The sequence below is a fragment of the Hemitrygon akajei genome, chromosome 27 (assembly GCF_048418815.1).
Source record: "Hemitrygon akajei chromosome 27, sHemAka1.3, whole genome shotgun sequence".
Classification (NCBI taxonomy): Eukaryota; Metazoa; Chordata; class Chondrichthyes; order Myliobatiformes; family Dasyatidae; genus Hemitrygon; species Hemitrygon akajei.
Window position 1 is genome coordinate 54,517,073 of NC_133150.1, and position 22,549 is coordinate 54,539,621.

Here is a 22,549-nt window from a genome sequence, read left to right on the forward strand (position 1 = left end):
CTCAAGGATCTGTTCTGGGTCCCTTCTCATCATGATTTTTATAAGTGACCTGGATAAGGAAGTGAAGGTATGGGTTAGTAAATTTACTGATGACACAAAGGTTGTGGGTGTTGTGGATAGTGTGGTAGGCTGTCAGAGGTCACAGCCAGACATTGATAGGATGCAAAACTGGGCTGAGAAGTGGCAGATGGAGTTAAACCCAGATAAGTGTGAAGTGGTTCCTTTTGGCAGGTCAAATATGACGACAGAATATAATATTAATGGTAAGACTCTTGGTAGTGTGGAGGATCAGAGGGATCTTGGGGTCCAAGTCGATAGGACACTCAAAAGCTGCTGTGCAGATTGACTCTGTGGTTAAGAAGGCATGCGGTGCATTGGCCTTCACCAACTGTGGGATTGAGTTTAAGAGCTGACAGGTGATGTTACAACTATATAGGACCCTGGTCATACCCCACTTGGAGTACTGTACTCAGTTCTGGTCACTTCACTACGAGAAGGATGTGGAAACTATAGAAAGGGTGCAGAGGAGACTGGATGTTGCCTGGATTGGGGAGCATGCCTTATGAGAATAGGTTGAGTGAACTCAGCCTTTTCTCCTTGGAGCAGCAGAAGATGACAGATGACCTGAGAAAGATGTATAAGATGATGAGAGGCATTGATCATGTGGATAGTCAGAGGCTTTTCCCCAAGGCTGAAATGGCTACCACGAGAGGGCACAGTTTTAAGATGCTTGAAAGCAGCTACAGAGGAGATGTCAGAGGTAAGTTTTTTATGCAGAGTGGTGAGTGTGTGGAATGGGCTGCCTGTGATGGTGGTGGAGGCAGATACAATAGGGTCTTTTAAGAGACGCCTGGATAGGTACATGGAGCTTAGAAAAATAAAGGGCTAAGGGTAACCCTAGGTAATTTCTAAAGTGAGTGCATGTTAGGCACTGCATTGTGGGCCGAAGGGCTGTATTGTGCTGTATATTTTCTATGTCAGAATCACAGTGAGGGGTGTGTCAGTCTGACATTGAGGAATGGCGTCAGTCTGACAGTGTGGGGTGTTGCAATCTGACAGGTGAGGAATGGCATCAGTACCTCAGTGAGGGATGTGTCAGTATTACAGTGTGGAGTGTGTCAGTGTCACAGTGAGGAATGGCATCAGTCTGACAGTGTGCAATGGCTCAGTCTGACAGTGAGGAATGGCGTCAGTTGCAATGGTGTCAGTCTGACAGCGAGGAATGGAGTCAGTCTGACAGTGAGGAATGGCGTCAGTCTGACAGTGAGCAATGGCGTCAGTTGCAATGGTGTCAGTCTGACAGTGAGGAATGGAGTCAGACTGACAGAGGAATGGCGTCAGTCTGACAGTGAGGAATGGCGTCAGTCTGACAGTGAGCAATGGCGTCAGTTGCAATGGTGTCAGTCTGACAGTGAGGAATGGCATCAGTACCTCAGTGAGGGATGTGTCAGTATTACAGTGTGGAGTGTGTCAGTGTCACAGTGAGGAATGGCATCAGTCTGACAGTGTGCAATGGCTCAGTCTGACAGTGAGGAATGGCGTCAGTTGCAATGGTGTCAGTCTGACAGCGAGGAATGGAGTCAGTCTGACAGTGAGGAATGGCTCAGTCTGACAGTGAGGAATGGCATCAGTCTGACAGTGAGCAATGGCGTCAGTTGCAATGGTGTCAGTCTGACAGCGAGGAATGGAGTCAGTCTGACAGTGAGGAATGGCGTCAGTCTGACAGTGAGCAATGGCGACAGTTGCAATGGTGTCAGTCTGACAGTGAGGAATGGAGTCAGACTGACAGTGAGGAATGGCGTCAGTCTGACAGTGAGGAATGGCGTCAGTCTGACAGTGAGGAATGGCGTCAGTCTGACAGTGAGCAATGGCGTCAGTTGCAATGGTGTCAGTCTGACAGTGAGGAATGGAGTCAGTCTGACAGTGAGGAATGGCGTCAGTCTGACAGTGAGCAATGGCGTCAGTTGCAATGGTGTCAGTCTGACAGTGAGGAATGGAGTCAGACTGACAGTGAGGAATGGCTCAGTCTGACAGTGTGCAAAGGTGTCAGTCTGACAGAGAGCAATGGCGTCAGTCTGACAGAGAGCAATGGCGTCAGTCTGACAGTGTGCAATGGCGTCAGTCTGACAGTGTGCAATGGCGTCAGTCTGACAGAGAGCAATGGCGTCAGTCTGACAGTGTGCAATGGCGTCAGTCTGACAGAGAGCAATGGCGTCAGTCTGACAGAGAGCAATGGCATCAGTCTGACAGTGAGGAATGGCTCAGTCTGACAGTGAGGAATGGCGTCAGTCTGACAGAGAGCAATAGCATCAGTCTGACAGTGAGGAATGGCGTCAGTTGCAATGGTGTCAGTCTGACAGCGAGGAATGGAGTCAGACTGACAGTGAGGAATGGCATCAGTCTGACAGTGAGGAATGGCGTCAGTCTGACAGTGAGCAATGGCGTCAGTTGCAATGGTGTCAGTCTGACAGTGAGGAATGGAGTCAGACTGACAGTGAGGAATGGCGTTGTTCTGACAGTGTGCAAAGGTGTCAGTCTGACAGTGTGCAATGGCGTCAGTCTGACAGAGAGTAATGGCGTCAGTCTGACAGTGAGCAATGGTGTCAGTTGCAATGGTGTCAGTCTGACAGCGAGGAATGGAGTCAGACTGACAGTGTGCAATGGCGTTGTTCTGACAGTGTGCAAAGGTGTCAGTCTGACTGTGCAATGGCGTCAGTCTGACAGTGAGGAATGACTCAGTCTGACAGTGAGGAATGATGTCAGTATCATGGTGTTTGTTGCTTGCTGTATTAATCCGTGGCATGATTGCATCAGAGTGCTGCTTTAACTGGGCCCCAGTGATTACTAATTGAACTTGGCTGAGAGTGTATCCTGATCGCTCTGCTGTGCTTGCGTGTTGTCTGTTGTGTCTCTGGCCAATGCTGTGTGCTGTTTCCAGTTTCACTTGGCTCTCACTGACTCCCCAGTGCTTTTGGTGGTTCTGCTGCTCGACTGTGTTCACTGGCGCTTCTGCCGTCAACCATGCTGCCCCTGGCACTGCTGACCGCCCTGTCCAGCTGGAGTCTTGCTGTGCATGGTGATGTGGTCTCTCGTTTCCATGACTTGCCTTCCTGCCTGGAGTTCTTCTACCGTGGCTCACCCCCCTCGGGCTTTGTGGCCGTGTCCCAGGTGCACATCTGCCAGCGGTTCTCAGGGACTGTGTACTATGCTACGCTGTTTGACCCCGCTGGACGCCTGCCCATCTACTCCGCCTTCATCTACAAGTATCGGAACTTGGACATCACCCGAGGGCGAGGTGTAGATCGTGCCTGGAAGTATGAGCCCCAGGTGAGTGGGGTGTTTCATATTTGTTCTCCCCAACCCTAATGGCTACCCAATCCACTCACCCTGGCTTCTGCACCATTTGGGAGCCATACACTATGGGTGTCCTGCCCAGACCACAAAGGCAACACCAGTACAAGGCGATGCTTTCAGTATTAGACCTCAATGTCTGATTCTATTCCTCCACCCCAACACCACCCCCCCCCCACGTTCAGACCCCGTAACCAATGTAAACATGTCATGCAGTGGTTGCTCTGTGCACTTTGCACTAGTGATTGAGGTCATGCATTCAGGAGTTGACTAGCCTCTGTGCTTTTTTTATTCCCCATAGTTCCTCCTTTCCCTACCCCTGCCCATTCCAGTCACCAATGGAAATCCTATGCAGACATGTCACGGTGAAGTTGCTCTGCCCGGTCCTCAGAGGGCGCCACTGCGACATGAGGCCATGCTTTCAGATGACCAGCCTCAACGGCCAGATTTCCTCTCCCACCCCGTCTCCATCAACATCGCTAATCTTGTGTAAACAGTTTTGCTGCAGGGGCAGGGCAGATACTCTCTGTACTCAGGGGCCGCAACTGATGGCTGCTTCCCTCCCCCCTCCCACAGCTGGCCGAGCTCCAGGCGGACGGGAACATGACAGAGATAGGGCCGGCGGCCCTGTCGGATAGCGCTGTGCGTCGGAGCCAGGCGGTGGGGGGCAAGTTCCCGGCCCTCCCTCCGAAGGGCGATGGGCCGCCTCACGTCCGAGTGATGCTGAACCCCGCCAACCTGCAAGGCAGCCGGGCGAGCCGGAGCGCTGCCTACACCGTCACCAACGCCGTGGCCGTGCCGCGCCCCTTCTACCACAAGCAATGGAAGCCTGGCCTCAAAGACGCGCTGAGCCGCATCCGACAGGAGTGTCGCCAGTCTGCTGCTTACTTGGTGTCAGGCGCCGTGCGGGGTCGCCGGAGCCGGGAGACCTGGGTGCCGCCCGTTGGCAAGGGAAGGGCGGCCAGCCCCCAGCTGCTATGGCTGGCCTACTGCTGCAGCAACGGGGTTAGTGGCGCTCTCCTGGCACAAACCCCGGACCCTGGCGAGCCCGCTGGCTCTCACCGGGCGCTCTCCCTAGGCGAGCTGGAGGAGCAGCTGGCGGCCCGCCTGGGGCGTAGGCGGATCCGAATCTACCAGGGTGGCTGCAGCCCACTCTAGACCAGGGAAAGGCCGCAGGCTGAGAGCTCGCCTCTTCACGCAATCGGGCATTACCTTTAAATAAAGCATGAAACCTCAGTGGCGACTGGTGTGTCATTGAACCTCAAAGACATTCTGCCTTTCAGCAGCTCTGCCCCTCTTTCCGTCTGATTAACCTCTCTTAGTCCGCCGTCTCACTGCCTTTCCCGTCTCTCTTTCTGAATCTCTTGCTTTATCATTCGTTTTTTCCCGTTTCTCTCATAATTCCCATTCTCTCTTCTGCTCACCACTCAAAATGCTAGAGAAATTCTGCAGGCTAGGCAGCATTTAGGAAAAGAGTACAGTCAAAGTTTTGCTGGGATTTCCAACATCTGCAGATTTTCTCTTGTATGTGATTGCTCTCTCTTCCTCTTTTTGTATTCCTCTTCTCCCATATCTCTATATTTCAACAACCCACGTTTCTCAAACTGTGATCCCCAATCCCTTCCCCTTCTCCCACTGTAATCCCCAAACCCTTCCCCTTCTCCCACTGTAATCCCCAATCCCTTCCCCTTCTCCCACTGTAATTCCCAATCCTTTCCCTCTCTCTCCTCCAGCAACTGTAAACCCCATATCTCTTCCCGTTACTGCCACTGCTCCCCTCACTCTCACCCGACCACCAACATCAGTTGAGGGCTGTCACCATTCGTCTGCCATGGTCCGATCTTTCTCTCAAGTGCTTGAGGTGGACAGTACCACACACCCTGTAGAATTCGGAGAGGAGCAGCCGGCAAACAGTGTTGAGTTGTTGTCTCCCCATAACACAGGGCCAGCAAGTAATTCAAGGCCGAAAGTTCATGGTTTTTATTAGAGAGTAAGGGCGTGATATCCTTCTGTCAGTTTCTCAGGATTGACTTTGATTCTTCCCCATGTTTCTTTGGATTATGAGATCAGTGTGGGTCCACAGACAGGACAGGTGGTGTATGATTGTTGGGGTCAATGAGTTTATTAGCTGGAGATTCCTCCTACTGCTCACACAAGACCACTGTATACCCCAGTCCACAGCTCCAGATTTCCAATCCCAACCCGCTTAAACAGTTGCTGGGTTTAAAACTGCTGTCTGTGAGTCTGCATGCTTTCGCTGGCTGCTCTACTCTCCTCCCACATCCCAGAGATATGTAGAGTTGGTTAATTTTCAGTTGAAAACTGACCCCCAGTGTGTGAGTGAAGGAGAGAATTTTGGGTGGCTGGTGAGAATGTTGGAGGAGAGATTATGAGGTACAGAGTAACAGAGACAGGGAGGGAGATATGGGCCAGAGTGTGTTACAATGAAAGGGAGGGACGTAGGGGCCATTTGGAGTTACAGAGATAAGGCGGGGTGTAGGAGATGGGTGGGGTTACAGAGACAGGGAGGGGTGTAGAGAAAGAGGTAGGGGTTGGAAGATGTTACAGAGACTTAGGAGGGTTGTAGGGGTCCAAGGGGGTTACAGAAAGCTGGAAAGTATGTATGAGCCAATGGAACAGGAGGTGTGTAATGGGATGGGATATTCCAAAGGACCTTGGTATTATTTGGTCTCACCCCATCAAGGATCCTCCCTTTATTCTATACATTCCTCCTCCATCTTCTTTCTAATGTTAACAAACTTAATTGTTCTTTCCTGTTTACGGCAAAGGGTCTTCAGCCTCTAGTATGAACTGTTTCCCTTTTACCACAGCTGCTGCCTGAACCACTGAGCGCAGGTAGCCTTGTGTTGGTTGAGTTGGGTTTCCACCTTTGGGGTTTGTGGTGGGTACCAGTGCTCACTGGGATGGGTCCAGGGGTGGCACTGCCAGACAGGTTGGGCTCAAGGAGTATTTAGGGTTATCTATTCAGTCTCATTTGGGGGGGGGGGTGTTTTCAGGGTCATGTTGAGGTTGGGGGAGCAAAAGTTGGTGTCAGGGTTGGATTAAAGGGGGCCAGGTGGGAAAGGTAATGAAGTGGGGGAATGTGAATGGAAAGATGGGTTGGTGTCACAGCTGGAGAGAGGGTGAGGTTTGTTATCAGTGTTGGGGTAGGTGGTTTCGAGGGTTGGAGAGGAGGTGTTAAGGATTGGGTTGATATGAGGTGTTGATGGTAGGGCTGGTGTCACTGTTGCAAAGGTGATGATGACGATAGGTGGGGAGACATTTTTGGGAAGGATAACAAGTGTCAGATTGGTGTCAATGTTGGGGAGGTGGTGACGAGGATTATATCGAGAGAGTTTTGAGGGAGAGTGTTGAGGGTTGGGTTGGGAGTCAGTGTTGGCGAGGGGTATCACGGGTTGGTTTGGCGTCAGGCTTGGAGATGGGATGTCGAGGACTGGTTTAGTGTCAGGGTTGGAGATGGGGTACTGAGAGCTGTGATGGGAGTTAAGAGTTGGGGAAGGAATGTGAGGATTGTATTGGGAGTCAGTGTTGGGGAGGTGACAAGGATTGTATTGGGAGTCAGTACTGAGGGGGTGATAAGTGTTAGGTCAGGATGAATAATGAAATGTAACTGCTGGAATAAGACAGCTGGATTAAGGGGCTGGGAGTCAGCACTGAGTTGGGCGTATTGGAGAACAAATTCTTCAGTTCACCCACGTCATGGGCGTCACCTGTGGAGGAAGGCATGGGAAGGTCAGAGTTGAATGAAAGTATTCTGTACCCACTTCCACCCCCCATGCCTTGGGAAGGAATTGCCATTGGGGGAGGGGCTTTCTGTGCCCAATTGAGGCTTCAGACCCCAAGGCCTGTGTGTATGGCAGTAATTAATATGAACACGAGGAGGGCTGGGGGAATGTTCCTTCACACATAGTTGTAAATCAAAGAGATTCTGGGATCTTCTTTGGTGTCAGGAAATGACTGGAGAAGATACTTCAGTGTAGAATATACTCACATCTGGAAAAGCACAATTTATTAGGCACAGCAGCATGGATTTGTGTGGGGGAGGTCACAACTTATAGATTCAGACTTTTCTGAGGTGACGAAGGCAATCGATGAGGTAAAGCAATGAATGATGTTGACATGGACTTTAGTTAGGCACTTGACAGGGACCCTCATGGGAGGTTGATCTAGAAGATTAGGGTTCATGGGCTCCATGGTGAGTTGGTAGTTTGGATTCAAATTGTTTGGCTGTAGAAGGTCACAGAAGGATATTATTCTAGCTGGAGGTTTGTGACCACCGATGTTCAATAGTAATCAGTGCTGGGACTTATTGTTTGTGACATATACTATATATCATATATACAGTGGCCATTTTACTACAATCCTCCTGCACCTAATAAAGTGGTCACTGAGTATATGTTCATGGTCTTCTGCTGCTGTAGCCCATCCACTTCAAGGTTGTGCATTCAGAGATGCTTTTTTGCTCAACACTGTAATACATGGTTATTTGAGTGACTATTACCTTCCTGTCAGCTTGAACCAGTCTGGCCATTCTCCTTTGACCTCTCTCATTAAAGAGGCATTTTCACTCACTGGATAGTTTTTTGTTTCTCACACCATTCTCTGTCAACTCTAGAGACTGTTTGTAAAAATCCCAGGAGATAAACAGTTTGAGACCAACAATTATTCCAGTCTAAGTCACTTAGTTCATATTTCTTCCCCATTCTGATGTTTAGTGTGAACAACTGAACCTCTTGACCATGTCTTTATGCTTTTAAGCATTGAGTTGCTGGTACATAAAAATTTGCATTAATCATTAGGTGTTCAGGCATACCTAATAAAGTGGGCACTGAATGTATGTCTTTTAAAAAATTATCATTGTGCCCATTTCTACCACTTCCTCTGGCAGCTCGTTCAGATACCAACTACCCTCTGTGTGGAAAAAGTTGCCCCTCAGGTCCCCTTTAAATCTTTCTCCTTTCACCTCTAGTTTTGAACTAAGCCCCATATGTCCAGGAAGGATTCCTAACATAGGCAGACTGGAGGAGAGACCATATGGATCTGGTGCTAAGTTATGTACCAGGTCAGGTGTCAGATCTCTCAGTGGGACAGCATTTTGGAGATAGCGACCACAATTCCCTGACCTTTATTATAGCCTTGGAGAGGGATTGGAGCATATTCTATGGCTAATTATTTAATTGTGGCTAATTACTTAATTGGGAGAAGCTGAGTTATAATACCATTAGATACGAACTAGAGAGCATAAGTTGGGAACAGATGTTCTCAGAGAAATACACAACAGAAATGTGGAGGTTGCTTAGGCAGGACTGGATAGGTTTGTCCCACTGAGGCAGGGAGTGCATGGTAGGGTGAAAGTGTCATGGTTGACAAGAGATGTGGATCATCCAGGCAAGAGGAAGAAAGAAGCTTACTCAAGGTTTGGGAAACAATGATTATACAAGACTCTAGAAAATTATGAGGTAGCCAGGAAGGAGCTGAAGAAGGGGCCTAGGAGAGCCAGAAAAGGCCTTGGCAAGTAAGATTAAGGAAAACACCCACAAAATGCTGGTGGAATGCAGCAGGCCAGGCAGCATCTATAGGAAGAAGTACAGTCAACATTTCGGGCTGAGACCCTTCGTCAGGACTAACTGAAAGAAGAGATAGTAAGAGATTTGAAAGTTGGAGGGGGCAGGGGAGATCCAAAATGTTAGGAGAAGACAGGAGAGGGAGGGAGAGGATCATGGGACAGGAGGCCTAGGGAGAAAGAAAGGGGGAGAGGAGCACCAGAGGGAGATGGAGAACAGGCAAGGAGTGATTGTGAGAGGGGGAGAGAGAGAAAAGAAAAAGAAAAAAGGGGAAACATAACACATAAATAGGTAGATAAATAAATAAGGGATGGGGGCACTAATGGAAGTTAGAGAAATCTAATGCCATCTAAAATGTTCATGCCATCAGATTGGAGGCTACCTAGATGGAATATAAGGTGTTGTTCCTCCAACCTGAGTGTGGCTTCATCTTGACAGTAGAGGAGGCCATGGATAGACATATCAGAATGGGAATGCAACGTGGAACTAAAATGTATGGTCACTGGGAGATCCTGCTTTTTCTGGCAGAAAACACCAATGTGTTCTACACCAAATGTGAAGGACAGGAGTATGGCCAGAGTGAGAGAGGACCGATCAGGGAAAAAAGAATCATGGCTGGAGTCGGAGATCGCAACAGTATTCACCAGTGAGAGGGATCCTGACATTTGTGAGAACAGTGTAAAACAAGCTGATGTGCTGGCACATGTTGATGTTAGGAAACATGAGCTGGAACTTTTGAAAAGTTCCTTACTGAAAGTTGTCTCACAGGTAGATAGGGTAATTAAGAAAGCTTATGGGGTGTTAACTTTCATAAGTCGAGGGATAGAGTTTAAGAGTTGCAAGGTAATGATGCAGCTCTATAAAACTCCACATTTAGAGTACTGTGTCCAGTTCCGGTTGCCTCACTATAGGAAGGATATGGAAGCATTGGAAAGGGTACAGAGGAGATTTACCAGGATGCTGCCTGGTTTAGAGAGTATGGATTATGATCAGAGATTAAGGGAGCTAGGGCTTTACTCTTTGGAGAGAAGGAGGATGAGAGGAGACATGATAGAGGTGTACAAGATATTAAGAGGAATAGATAGAGTTGATAGCCAGCACTTCTTCCCCAGGGCACCACTGCTCAGTACAAGAGGACATGGCTTTAAGGTAAGGGGAGGGAAGTTCAAGGGGGATATTAGAGGAAGGTTTGTTTACTCAGAGTGGTTGGTGCATGGAATGCACTGCCTGGGTCAGTGGTGGAGGCATATACACTGGTGAAGTTTAAGAGACTACTAGACAGGTATATGGAGGAATTTAAGGTGTGGGGTTATATGGGAGGCAGGATATGAGGGTCGGCACAACATTGTGGGCCGAAGGGCCTGTAATGTGCTGTACTATTCTATGATCTAAAAGCATTAGGATAGCTAAGTCCCTGGGCCTGGATGGGATATATTTAAATTATTATGGGAAGAGATCGCTGTGCATTTGTGCCTTGGGCCTGTAATTCAGTGCAATTCAGAAGAATAAGAGGGGATCTCGTTGAAACCTATCAAATGTTGAAAGGCCTCTATAGAGCTGATATGGAGAGGATGTTTCCTATGGTGGGGAAGTCAAGGACCAGAGGACGCAGAATAGAGGGGCATCCTTTTAGAATGGAGATGAGGTGGAATTTCTTGAGATAGAGGGTGGTGAATTTGAGGAATTCGTTGCCACGGGCAGCTGTGGTGGCCAAGTCTTTACGTAGATTTAAGGCAGAGGTTGATAGTTTCTTGATTGGTCAGGGCATGAAGGGTTACGGGGAGAAGGCAGGAGATTGGGGCTGAGAGGGAAAATGGATCAACCATGATGAAACGGTGGAGCAGACTTGATGGGCCAAATGGCCAAATTCTGTTCCTATATCTTATGTTCTTATTAAAATCCATAAAGGCCATATCATAAGGTGTTTGACAAGGTTCCCCATGGTGGGCTCATTCAGAAATTCGGGAGGAATGGGATCCAGAGAAACTTGGCTGTGTGGGTACAGAATTGATTTTCCCATAGAAAGCAGAGAGTGGTTGTAGATAGAGCATATCCTGCCTGGGCTCAGTGACCAGTGGTGTTCTACAGGGATCTGTTCTGCGCCCCTGCTCTTTATAAACATCTTGGATGAGGAAATGGAAGGGTGAGTTTGTGGTTTGATATTTAAGTTGATGGAGTTGTGGATGGTTGTTGTAGGTTGGAGTTGGGTATTGACTAGATACAGAGCTGGGCTGTCAACTGGCAGATAGAGAAGTGAAAACTATTAAGTGATTCACTTTGGAAAATGAAATTTGAAGGCAGAATATAGGGTTAATGGCAGGATTCTTAGTGGTGTGAAGGAACAGAGGGATCTTGGGGTCCACATCCATCCTTCAAATTTGCTGCAGAAATTGATAGGGTCGTTAAGGTGTATGATGTATTGGTCTTCATTAATTGGGGGATTGAGTTCAAGAGCTGTTGGTAAGTCAGGTGATGGAGATGTCAGGGATAAGTTGTTTTTTTTTTTTACGCAAAGAGTGGTGAGTGTATGGAATGGGTTGCTGGCGATGGTGGTGGACACGGATATGATAGGGTCTTTTTAGAGATTCCTTGACAGGTACATGGAGCTCAGGTAACTTCTAAGGTAAGGACATGTTCAGCACAGCTTTGTGGGCTGAAGGGCCTGTATTGTGCTGTAGGTTTTCTATGTTTCTATGGCAATACTTCAGTTCTATAAAACCCTGGTTAGACCATATTTGGAATATTGTGTTCAGTTCTGGTCACCTCATAATAATAAGTATGTTTAGAGAGGGTACGGAGATTTACCAGGGTGCTGCCTGGACTAGAGAGCATGTCTTATGAAGATCGGTTGAACTCTTCTCTTTGGAGTGAAGGGGGATGAAAGGTGATTTCTTATAAGTATGAAGATGATTTGAGGCATAGACAGAGTGCACAGCTAGAGATTTTTTCATAGAGCATAAATGGCCAATACAAGGGGCAAAATTTTAAGATGATTGGAGGAAAGTATGTTCTATGTCAGTGATGATAGAACTGATTCTAAAATTTCATTGGTAGCTCCCTGCCCTCTCTATCCCCTGTGGTCTGAAGGGGTTTACTACCATCTTACAAGTTGCCGTGCATTTTGGCATTGACATATTCTCTCAGAGGAGAAGCAATCATTGGAACTTCCCTTCCAGGATGTGGGAGCAGAGGCTTTGGTTGTTCCTAGGGCAGAGGGGGGCAGATTGGTGATGTCCGTATCAAAGACACAGGCAGATCAGTCTGTAGATTGTGAGATAAGATGGAGGAGCTGATTGCTCCCTGCCCACACCCATCCCCGGGAGTGGAGCGATGGTACTCACTTAGTGCCTCTCCTCCTAGCGAGCCGGCGAAGGAAGCAGCAGGTGACGGCAGCAATGATGGCGATGGAGACGGTCAGGGCGGTCACAACACCCACCACGGCAGGTAGCAGCAGTGTGTCCCAGGCTGCAGAGTGAGGAGGGGAGTGAGACTGCAGTTTCTAACTCTCCTTCCCCAGCCATGGGGGAATGTAGCACACAATGTCTCTCCCCACCCGTGAGGGAATCCAGCTCCAGAAATGGTGAGACATACTGCCCGTCCCCACCTGTGGGGGAATCCAGCTCCTAGAATGGTGAGACACACTGCCCTTCCCCATCCGTGGGGGAATCCAGCCCACACTGCCCCTCCCCATCCGTGGGGGAATCCAGCCCACACTGCCCCTCCCCAACCGTGGGGGAATCCAGCCCACACTGTCCTCCCCATCCGTGGGGGAATCCAGCCCACACTGCCCCTCCCCAACCATGGGACAAACCAGCTCCCAGAATGGTGAGACACACTGACCCTCCCCAACCATGGGGCAAGCACCATCACACCACAACAATGGGATGCTAAAAGCAGCAGGAACCTTCACCATCACCAAACAGCGTACAGGAAGGAGGAGGTTACACTGATGGGACGGGTATAGAACCCAGATGGGGTTACAGAGGAGAGAAGGTAGTCAGAGGGAGAGGAAAGAGGAGGAGTTTGTGAGAAGGCAGTCAGAGGGAGAGGGAGGGGTGAGGGTGGGGTAGTGGAGGGGGCACCAGAGGGAGAAGGAGGGATAGGAAATGGGGCGGCCAGAGGGAAAGACTGTGAGAAGGAGATAAACAGAGACAAAAACCGAGAAATTGTGAGAACAAGAGGCAAACAGGGAAGGGGACATTGGGATGGATGTGGGAGAAGGAGACAGCTGTGGCTATAGGGAGTGGGGGAAAGTGAAAGAGGCAGAGACCCTCCTTCCTGCCCTGCCCTGTCCCCACCCCCAGTACTTACGGGTGAGGTAGAGGAAGAGAGTGGTGGGGGGAGAGCTGGCTTCGGCTGATTGGTACCAGTGCCCGGCCTCGTTCTGTGTCCACAGCCCCACCCGGCAATGGAAGTGGCCCTGGTCCTTCCTGTGGGCACCATACAAACGCAGACGGAAGCAGAACTCTGCTGGCCGGTCCATACCCAGTTCAGTGCCTGGCGCACTCCTACCACCCAGCGGGGTGTTCAGGCTTATCCCCCGCCGGTCCAGCAGCAACAGAGGCTCCTCTGCCGGACCCCACCAGCCCACTGAGAGCTGCCCATCCCCCAGCGGCTGGCCCAGGCTGACGTTACACAGCAGCGTCACCATGTCACCCTGGTACAATGAACCGGGAACCACAGAGACAGCAGCATGCATGACCATGTCTGGGAAGGGTGGGGTGGGGGTGAGAGGGTGGAGAGAGAAGGGTGGGGAGAGTGCAGGGAATAAGGGAGAGAGAGGGAGAGAGGGTGCAGAGAATAAGAGAGGGGAGAGAGGGTGCGAGGAATAAGGGAGAGAGGGTGCAGGGAATAGGAGAGGGGGAGAGGGAGAGAGAGGAGAGAGGGTGTGAGGAATAAGGGAGAGAGGAGGAGAGAGGGTACAGGGAATAGTGGAGGGGGGGAGGGGGGAGGAGAATCAAACATTAGGTAAAACAGTATTGACTATTTAACCCCCTGCCCAAATTACCCCACTCTTCTCTCACTCCCACATGCTTTGACAAATTTGAGGAAGGACATTCTTGCTATTGAGGGAGTGCAGCTTAGGTTCACAAGGTTAATTCCCAGAATGGCGGGACTGTCATATGTTGAAAGATTGGAGCGACTGGGCTTGTATACACTGGAATTTAGAAGGATGAGAGGGGATCTGATTGAAACATATAAGATTATTAAGGGATTGGACACACTGGAGGCAGGAAGATTGTTCCCGCTGATGGGTGAGTCCAGAACTAGAGGCTACAGTTTATGAATAAGGGATAGGCCATTTAGAACAGAGATGCGGAAAAACTTTTTCACCCAGAGAGTGGTGGATATGTGGAATGCTCTGCCCCAGAAGGCAGTGGAGGCCAAGTCTCTGGATGCATTCAAGAGAGAGTTAGATAGAGCTCTTATAGATAGTGGGGTCAAGGGATATGGGGAGAGGGCAGGAACGGGGTACTGATTGTGTATGATCAGCCATGATCACAGTGAATGGCGGTGCTGGCTAGAAGGGCCGAATGGCCTACTCCTGCACCTACTGTCTATTATCTATTGACACCCATTTGTGACTGGGCAGTAGATGTTAGGGAGGACCTAGTGAGAGATATAGCCAGTTTCCATGTTGTTACCTCTCTAAGATGATTTAATATTTTCTCCATCTGCTGAGAAACATCTTGCTGAACCTGGGCTTCCCTCTTGCCTTTTGGATCTACTGACTGGAGAGAATGGACAGACTGGGACTGTTTTCCCTCAAGTGTAGGAGGCTGAAAGGTGACGTTGTAAGGCTTAGAAAATCACGAGTGGCACAGTCTTTATCCCGAGGGTAGGGAATTCGAAACCGGATGGGAAAAATGAAGGTGAGTTGGGAAAGATTTAAAGAGGACCTGAGGGCTAGGTTTTCCATACAGAGGGCGGTGGGTGTGTGGAACGACCTGCCAGGTGAAGAGGTAAAGATAAAGATTAGCTTTATTTGTCACATGTACATATAAACATTGAGTGAAATGTGTTGTGTGTCAAATCAAATCAGTGAGGATTGTGCGGGGCAGCCCACTAGCATCCCAATGCTTTCAACGACAACAGGATACACACAACTTACTAACCTTAACCTTGGAACCCAGAGGAATCCCATGCAGTCACGGGGAGAACGTAAAAGCTCCTTACAGACAGTGGTGGGAATTGACCCTCATAAGTGAAAGCTGCTGCAGCAATGCATTGCACTAACTTCTGCATTACCATGCCAGCAATTAAATGTAAAAGACATTTGTAAAAATGTAAAAAGAACATATACAGGAAAAGCAAAGAGGGATACGGATTAAACACATGCAAACAGGACTAGCTCATGCCTTGGTCAGCATGGATGAGTTGGGATGAAGGGCCTGATATCCTATACAGCTTTTCCTAAATCTCTGCTCTCACCCCCTCTCCTGGACAGAGCAAGGATTTGCAACACCATTCCCTTCCTTCCAGCCAGGACCAAACAGTCCTGTCAAACTAAGCAGTGATTTGCTTGACGTAGGATCATTAGATATCAGAACAGAAATAGGCCATTTGGCCATTCGCATCTGCTAGTCAATCATGGCTGATATTTTTTCCTGCCTTCTGCCTGTAACCCTAACCCCCTTATTAATCAAGACCTGACTAATATCTTCCTTAAAAACATACACTGGCTCAGACTCCAAAGCCCTCTGTGGCAGCAAATCTCACATTCACTACTCTCTAGCTGAAGAAATTCCCTATCACCTCAGTTTTAAAGGGATTTCTTTATATTCTAAGGCTGGACTCACAGATCGATGGTTAGATCCTCTTGACATTCACTCTATCCTGGCCTTTCAGTATTCGGTAGGTTTCGGAGAGAACCCCAAACCTACCTCCCACCTCCAATGCTTCTGAACTCCATCGAGTACAGGTCTAGAGACATCAAAGGCTCCTCATACGTCAAGCTTTACAGATGTGGATCCATTCATCCTATCTATAGCCCTAATAATTTTGTAAACCTCTATAACATCTCCCTGGGATCATGCTTGCAAGCCCCCAGGGTTATCTCCAGGGCCAGCTCGTGGCTCTTAGATAAAGAGCCCCAAACTGTCATATATTCCAGAAGTGGGTTGACCAGGCAGTGGCATAAAACCTCAGCAGTATATCCCTGCTTTTAAGTTCTAGTTCTCTTGAACTAAATTGCCCCCCTTCCAGCCCAGTAAAGAGTGCTGGGTGTTCACACTGAAGTCTCCCCTAAACTGTAGAAGCCAGGCACAGACTGGGAATGGTCACTCTCAGCTCCCTCCACAATAATGACCCTGAGGTTCCCGTTGCTACCCTTTAATGAGCAATTCCACTCCCCGCATTCCTACCTCCCTGTCTGTAACTTCCCGCACAGAAACAAGTACTCTCTACACTGCCGTGGGAGTTTGTGATGGGTCAGTGTAGAGGGAGTTTCACTCTGTGTTTGACCTGTGCCCTGGGAGTGTGTGATGGGACAGTGAAGAGGGAGTTTCACTCTGTGTTTGACCTGTGCCCTGGGAGTGTGTGATGGGACAGTGAAGAGGGAGCCTCACTGTGTGTCTGATCCATGTACTGGGAGTGGGTGATGGGTCAGTGTAGAGGGAGCTTCACTCTGTGTCTGACCCATACCCAGGGAGTGTGCGATGGGACAGTGAAGAGGGAGCCTCACTGTGTGTCTGATCCATGTACTGGGAGTGTGTGATGGGACAGTGAAGAGGGAATTTCACTCTTGTGTCTGACCCGTGTCCTGGGAGTGTGTGATGGGACAGTGTAGAGGGAGTTTCACTCTGTGTCTGACCCGTACCCAGAGAGTGTGTGATGGGACAGTGAAGAGGGAGCCTCACTGTGTGTCTGATCCATGTACTGGGAGTGTGTGATGGGACAGTGAAGAGGGAGTTTCACTCTGTGTCTGACCCGTGTCCTGGGAGTGTGTGATGGGACAGTGTAGAGGGAGTTTCACTCTGTGTCTGACCCATACCCAGGGAGTGTGTGATGGGACAGTGAAGAGGGAGTTTCACTCTGTGTCTGACCTGTGCCCTGAGAGTGTGTGATGGGACAGTGTAGAGGGAGCTTCACTCTGTGTTTGACCCATACCAGGGGAGTGTGTGATGGGACAGTGAAGAGGGAGCCTCACTGTGTGTCTGATCCATGTACTGGGAGTGTGTGATGGGACAGGGCAGAAGGAACTTCACTGTGTCTGACCCGTGTTCAGCTGCCTACCGTTGGGTTGGACACTCAGATCCACCAGCGAGACGCTCTTTTCCTTGATCTTCTGCCAGTGTCCATCCGGGTCCTGGAGCCACTGTGCAGCCACACAGTCGTAGCGGCCGGCATCCTCTGGCTGAACATGCTGGAGGTGGAGGTGGTAGGAGCTGTACCCAAGCCTCTGCAGCCCTACCTCCCCCTGTGTGAAGCGGCTCCAGAAGTGCCCCCCTGGTTCAGAACTCAGCACCTGGTCCCGATCCAGCCCTGCTACCATCCATTGTGCACGTCTCTCCCCGGTCACCAGCACAAAATGCACGGACAGGTGTGTGTGTACTGCTGACAGAGAGGCCGCCTCACAATGGAGTGCAAAGGGCTTACCCTCCTGGAGGGAGAGGGGAACTGGTGAATCTTCTGGGGCTGTCAGCTGCAGGGTGTCCGGCAGTACTGGGCAGGGGATGGAGATGGAGATGATGGGGAGAGTGGGGGTTGGGGTTAGTGTTGGATGGGGCAGAAATTGGGAAGGGTGAGCAGGGAGTGGGAATTGCCGAAGAGATGCAGTGGGAGAGACAAAGAGAACAATGATTAGTTAAAATCAGCCACACATCATCCATATCTCTTAGACCGGAACCCTTCCCATTCACTTTCACTGTTCGCACTCCCAATGGACCTATCTCTTCACAGTCACTCCCAGTGTCCACATCCCTAATAAGCAAGGATGTCTCAGATCATGTCCACAGCATTCTGAAGAGGAAGAGTGAGGAGCCAGAAGTCTTGTACATATCAAACCAACAACATAGGTAGGAAAAGGGAGGAGGTCCAGAAGAGAAATTTTAGGGAGCTAGGTAGGAAGCTGAAAAGCAGGACAACCAGTGTAGACAGACAGAGTAAAAGATGGGCAAGAGTGGATATCAGACTGCTGGGAAATATGCTGGAGAGGTAGTAATGGAAGATAAGGAAAAGGCAGAGGAATATAATAATGAACATAATAGGGAGCAGAAGTGTGTGAAGTTGCCTTTACTAGGGAGAAAGTTGTTGGGAAATTGAAAGATCTGAAGGTAGATAAGTCACCTGGAGCAGATGGTATACACTCCAGGGAAGAGGTGGTTGAAGAGATTGTGGCATTAGAAATGATCTTTCAAGGATGACCAGATTCTGGCATGGTTCCAGAGGACTGGAAAATTGCAAATGTCACTCCACTCATCAAGAAGGGAGAGAGGCAGAAGGAAGGAAATTGTAGGCCAGTTAGTCTGACCTCAATGGTTGGGAAGATGTTGGAGTTTGTTGTTAAGGATGTGGTTTCAGGTTACCTGGAGGCACATGCTAAAACAGGCTGTAGTCAGCATCATTTCCTGAAGGGAAAATCTTGCCTGACAAACCTATTGAAACTCTTTGAAGAAATAACAAGCAAGATAGATGAAGGAGAGTCAGCTGATGCTGTTTACTTGGGTTTTCAGAAGGCCTTTTACAAGGAGCCATATAAGACTGTTTTACATGATAAGAGCCCATAGTATTACAAAAGGATATGAGCATGGATGGAGCAGTGGCTGACTGGCAGGAGGAAAAAGATGGGAATAAAGGGAGCCTTTTCTGGTTGGAATCTGTGGTGAGGATGCTTAAGAAGCTAGAAAAAAACTCTCAAGAAGGGAATTAGGAGAGCTAGGAGGGGTCAAGAAAATTCCTTGGCAAGTAGGATTAAAGACAATATGGCTTCTATATATACATCAAAAGAAAGATAATTAGGATCACACAAGGATAATGGAGTGATAACAAAGTACACTGCAGATGCTGTGGTGAAAGCAACATGTACAACAAGCTGGAGGAACTCAGCAGGTCGGGCAGCATCCGTGGAAACGAGCAGTCAACATTTAATGGAGTGATCATATGCTTGGAAGACGAGGATGCGGGTGAGGTCCTGAATGAGAATCTTGCGTCAATATTTACCAAGCAGGAGGACATGGAGATCAGTGTGGAATGTAAAGCATTTTGCTATAATGTAAAACGTCATGCTGTGTTTCTTAAGTAACATTAAAATGGGTAAGTCCTCAGGTTCTGATGGAATATACCCAAGGTTATTGAGAGAGGTTGGAGATTTGATTGCTGGGGTCTTGACCAAAAGCTTTGTGTCTTCTTTAGCCATAGAAAAGGTCCTGAAGGATTTAGAAACATAGAAAACCTACAGCACAATACAGATTTCCGAGTAGTTAATGTTCCATTATTCAAGAGGAGAAATGGGGATAATGCAGGAAACTATGGACTGGTAAGTCTCATCTCAGTGGTCGGGAAGGTTCTGGAGAAGATTGTTAGGGATAGGATTTATGAGCATTTGGGAAACAATGGCTTAGTTAGGGAGAGTCAATATGCCTTTGTGTGAGGCAAGTACAGTCTTACTAACTTAAATGAGTCTTTTATGGAGGTGAGGAGGGTGATTGATGAAGGTAAAGCTGTGGATGTTGGCTACATGGATTTTAGTAAGGTGTCTGACAAGGTCTCTTATGAGAGGCTCATCCATGAGATTAAGAACAAGTTGGACTGTATTCTCTGGAGCGGCAGTCTGAGGAGAAATCTGATAGAAGTTTGTAAGTTTATGAGAGGCAAAGATGGAGCAGACAGCAGGTATCTTTTTCCCAGAGCTGGAAGATCCAAAACTAGAGGTCATGTATTTAAGGTGAGGGAGGGTAAGTTCAGAACAGATGTACAGGAAAAGTTTTTTTTTTAAAAACACACAGAGTGCAGTGGGTACTTGGAATATGCTGCAGGGGATGCAAGAACAATGGAGATGGTTAAGGGGCTCTGAGAGAGGCACATAGAGGGATGTGGATATTGTATCAGCAGAAGGAATTAGTTCAGTTAGGCACTTAAATAATAACTTAATCAGTTTGGCACAAAATTGCTGGCCAAAGAGCCTCTCCCCATTTTGGACTGTTCTGCATTCTACAGAACCATCCTGTTCCAGTTTTCCAACCTACCTCTCAGCGTGACATAGGCCTTGTACGGATCATGGTGTCTCCCTGCCGCTGGAGGGACACAACATTCCAAGTTGCCCGCATCAGTTTTGCGAAGCTTCCTTATGAGTAGCTGGACAGAGCTTGGAGAGGTGCGTCTGATGCGGATTTCCCCTGCCAGTACTCTGTGCTGGAAGCTAGCATGGGTAAATGCTTCATTCCGAGTGCTGATCAAACCCATTCTCAGTGGGGGCTCTGAGGGATGAAGCAGGGACCATTCAAAATCCAGCCCATCAGACCCCTTGTAGTGTGACACATTGCAGGAGAGTGAGACATGGCTTCCCTCAACCCTGTGGAGGGGTCCTTGGGGAACGGCAATTCTTGACAACTTCGTCAATGCTGCAAGGGAAACAAGGTCACAAGAATAGGCTTGCTACTGTCTGCACTCCCAATGGGCCCCACTCTTCCCATTCACTACCACCATCCACACTCCCAATGGGCCTCACTCTTCCCACTCACTACCACCATCCACACTCCCAATGGGCCCCACTCTTCCCATTCACTACCACCATCCACACTCCCAATGGGCCCCACTCTTCCCACTCACTACCACCATCCACACTCCCAATGGGCCCCACTTTTCCCACTCACTACCACCATCCACACTCCCAATGGACCCCACTCTTCCCACTCACTACCACCGTCCACACTCCCAATGGGCCCCACTCTTCTCACTCACTACCACCATCCACACTCCCAATGGGCCCCACTCACTACCACCGTCCACACTCCCAATGGGCCCCACTCTTCCCACTCACTTCCACTGTCTGCACACCCTATGGGGCCCACTCTTCCCATTCACTACCACTATACACACTCCCAATGGGTCCCACTCTTCCCATTCACACCTACCGTCTACACCCCAATGAACCCCACCCTTTCCCAGGATCTGAACTCCAAATGGACTCAAACCCATCCCACTCATATCCACCGTGTGCACTTCTAACAGACCCCACCCTTTCCACCGTCCACACTAACAGCAGATCCAAGCCCCTACCCACTCACCCCCACTGTCCATAAAAACAAGAAAGCCCACCCTTCCAATTACCCCTCAGTATCTGCATTCCCAACCAGCCCAACCCTTGCTCCACACTCCCACTCCAAATGGACCTCACCCCTTCTGACCCACTCCCACTGGACTTGTGCGCCTTCCCAATCATTATCACCATCTGCACACCCAATGGATCCCAACCCTTCCCACTCTCTCCCAACCTAAGCATTCTCAAAAGACCTGAGCCCTTCCCCATTCACTCCCACCATCTGCACTTCCAATGGACCCGAGATGCTTCCAACTCAACCTGACTACCTACATTCCATTGGACCCAACCAGTTCTCACTCATTCCCAACTGGGAGTGTATAATTGGACAGTGCAGAGGGCATTTCACTCTATGTTTAACCTATTCCCTAGGAATGTGTGATGGGACAGTGTACAGGGAGATTCACTCTGTGCCTGACCCATGCCCTGGGAGTGTAAGCAGGGACATTGGAGAGGGAGCTTCACTCTGTGCTTAACCCTAGGAGTGTATGATGGGACAATGTGGAAGCTCACTCAGTGTCTAACCCCAGGAGTGTATGATGGGACAGTGTAGAGGGAGCTTCACTCAGTATCTAACCCAGGGAGTGTATGATGGGATAATGTAGAAGAAGCCTCACTCTGTGTCTAACCTCATCCTATTTACTTTTTATCCCTTGCGGGTTCCTAGTTGAAGGCTGGTTTGAAGCCGATCTGTTCCCCTGAGCCATTGGGAACGTGTTTTGATGTGTCTTCCAGAAAACGTGTTTAAAAATAGATGTGTAAGTGCACAGTGGATGATACACAGGCAGAGAGAGATAGCAACGCCCCTCCATCTGTCCTGTCACCAGCACATTCCCTTCCTCCACCCCACTTTCCACTCCATTCACCTTCCCCACCTGCCTCCTCTCCTGAACCCGTCTCTTCTTCTCCCACAAATTTCCCTTTTTATCTCCTACTCTGTCGTTCCCTCTGTTTCTCCAATCTGATATAATCCCACTGTTAGTTCTCTGTGCTTGTCTACCCTCTCTCCCTCCACCCCTCCGTCCAGGCACCCCCTTTCCATACCTCCTCCCACGAATCCGCCCTCCATCCCTCGTCCCACGAACCTCCCTCCATTCATCCCTCCCTCCCTCTGCGCACGCGGCCCACGAACTACCGCGACCCGCCGCCGCCGCCGCCGCCTCCTCCTACAACGCGCTCACAACACAAACGAAGCCCCGGCAGTGGCGCAGTCTCACCGGGTCCAACACACAGCAGCACCAACAGGAAGCCCCGGGCTCGGTCCCGCCCCTCCATCACACAACCGTGCCTAGAAGCGAGGACAAACCGCAAGCACCAGACAGCAGCATCCCGGCTCTTCTGCCCCGCCCCGGCT

The 22,549-nt window shown here is 49.3% G+C and overlaps 2 protein-coding genes across 4 annotated transcripts; one reads left to right on the forward strand and one right to left on the reverse strand.

Moving 5' to 3' along the window:
* Positions 1-2,928: 2,928 nt before the first annotated feature.
* On the forward strand, positions 2,929-4,587 carry LOC140717435 (endonuclease domain-containing 1 protein-like). Its single transcript, XM_073031020.1, has 2 exons — positions 2,929-3,327; positions 3,928-4,587. The coding sequence occupies exons 1-2, from the start codon at positions 3,022-3,024 to the stop codon at positions 4,507-4,509; spliced, it is 888 nt and encodes a 295-aa protein (XP_072887121.1). The 5' UTR covers positions 2,929-3,021; the 3' UTR covers positions 4,510-4,587.
* Positions 4,588-6,942: 2,355 nt separating this feature from the next.
* igsf8 (immunoglobulin superfamily, member 8) lies at positions 6,943-22,549 on the reverse strand. Of its 3 annotated transcripts, none has more exons than XM_073031016.1 (6): positions 22,413-22,549; positions 20,123-20,497; positions 17,172-17,600; positions 13,248-13,643; positions 12,278-12,401; positions 6,943-7,082 (listed from the first exon to the last, which is right to left on the reverse strand). In XM_073031016.1, the coding sequence occupies exons 1-6, from the start codon at positions 22,468-22,470 to the stop codon at positions 7,079-7,081; spliced, it is 1,386 nt and encodes a 461-aa protein (XP_072887117.1). In that variant the 5' UTR covers positions 22,471-22,549; the 3' UTR covers positions 6,943-7,078. The 3 variants fall into 3 exon arrangements, with proteins under 3 accessions (XP_072887117.1, XP_072887119.1, XP_072887118.1); XM_073031018.1 differs by lacking the exon at positions 22,413-22,549 and adding an exon at positions 22,331-22,372; XM_073031017.1 differs by lacking the exon at positions 22,413-22,549 and adding an exon at positions 22,240-22,279.

Bases quoted from the DNA above. Each gene is read 5' to 3' on its own strand.
- LOC140717435 (XM_073031020.1), top strand. From the start codon at position 3,022: ATGCTGCCCCTGGCACTGCTGACCGCCCTGTCCAGCTGGAGTCTTGCT. The intron at 3,328-3,927 runs GTGAGTGGGGTG...CCCCTCCCACAG, and splicing joins CCTGGAAGTATGAGCCCCAG to CTGGCCGAGCTCCAGGCGGA.
- igsf8 (XM_073031016.1), bottom strand. From the start codon at position 22,470: ATGGAGGGGCGGGACCGAGCCCGGGGCTTCCTGTTGGTGCTGCTGTGT. The intron at 17,601-20,122 runs GTAGGTTGGAAA...TCCCCTGCCCAG, and splicing joins GGCCTATGTCACGCTGAGAG to TACTGCCGGACACCCTGCAG. The intron at 13,644-17,171 runs GTAGGCAGCTGA...CACCCTTCCCAG, and splicing joins TCTGAGTGTCCAACCCAACG to ACATGGTCATGCATGCTGCT.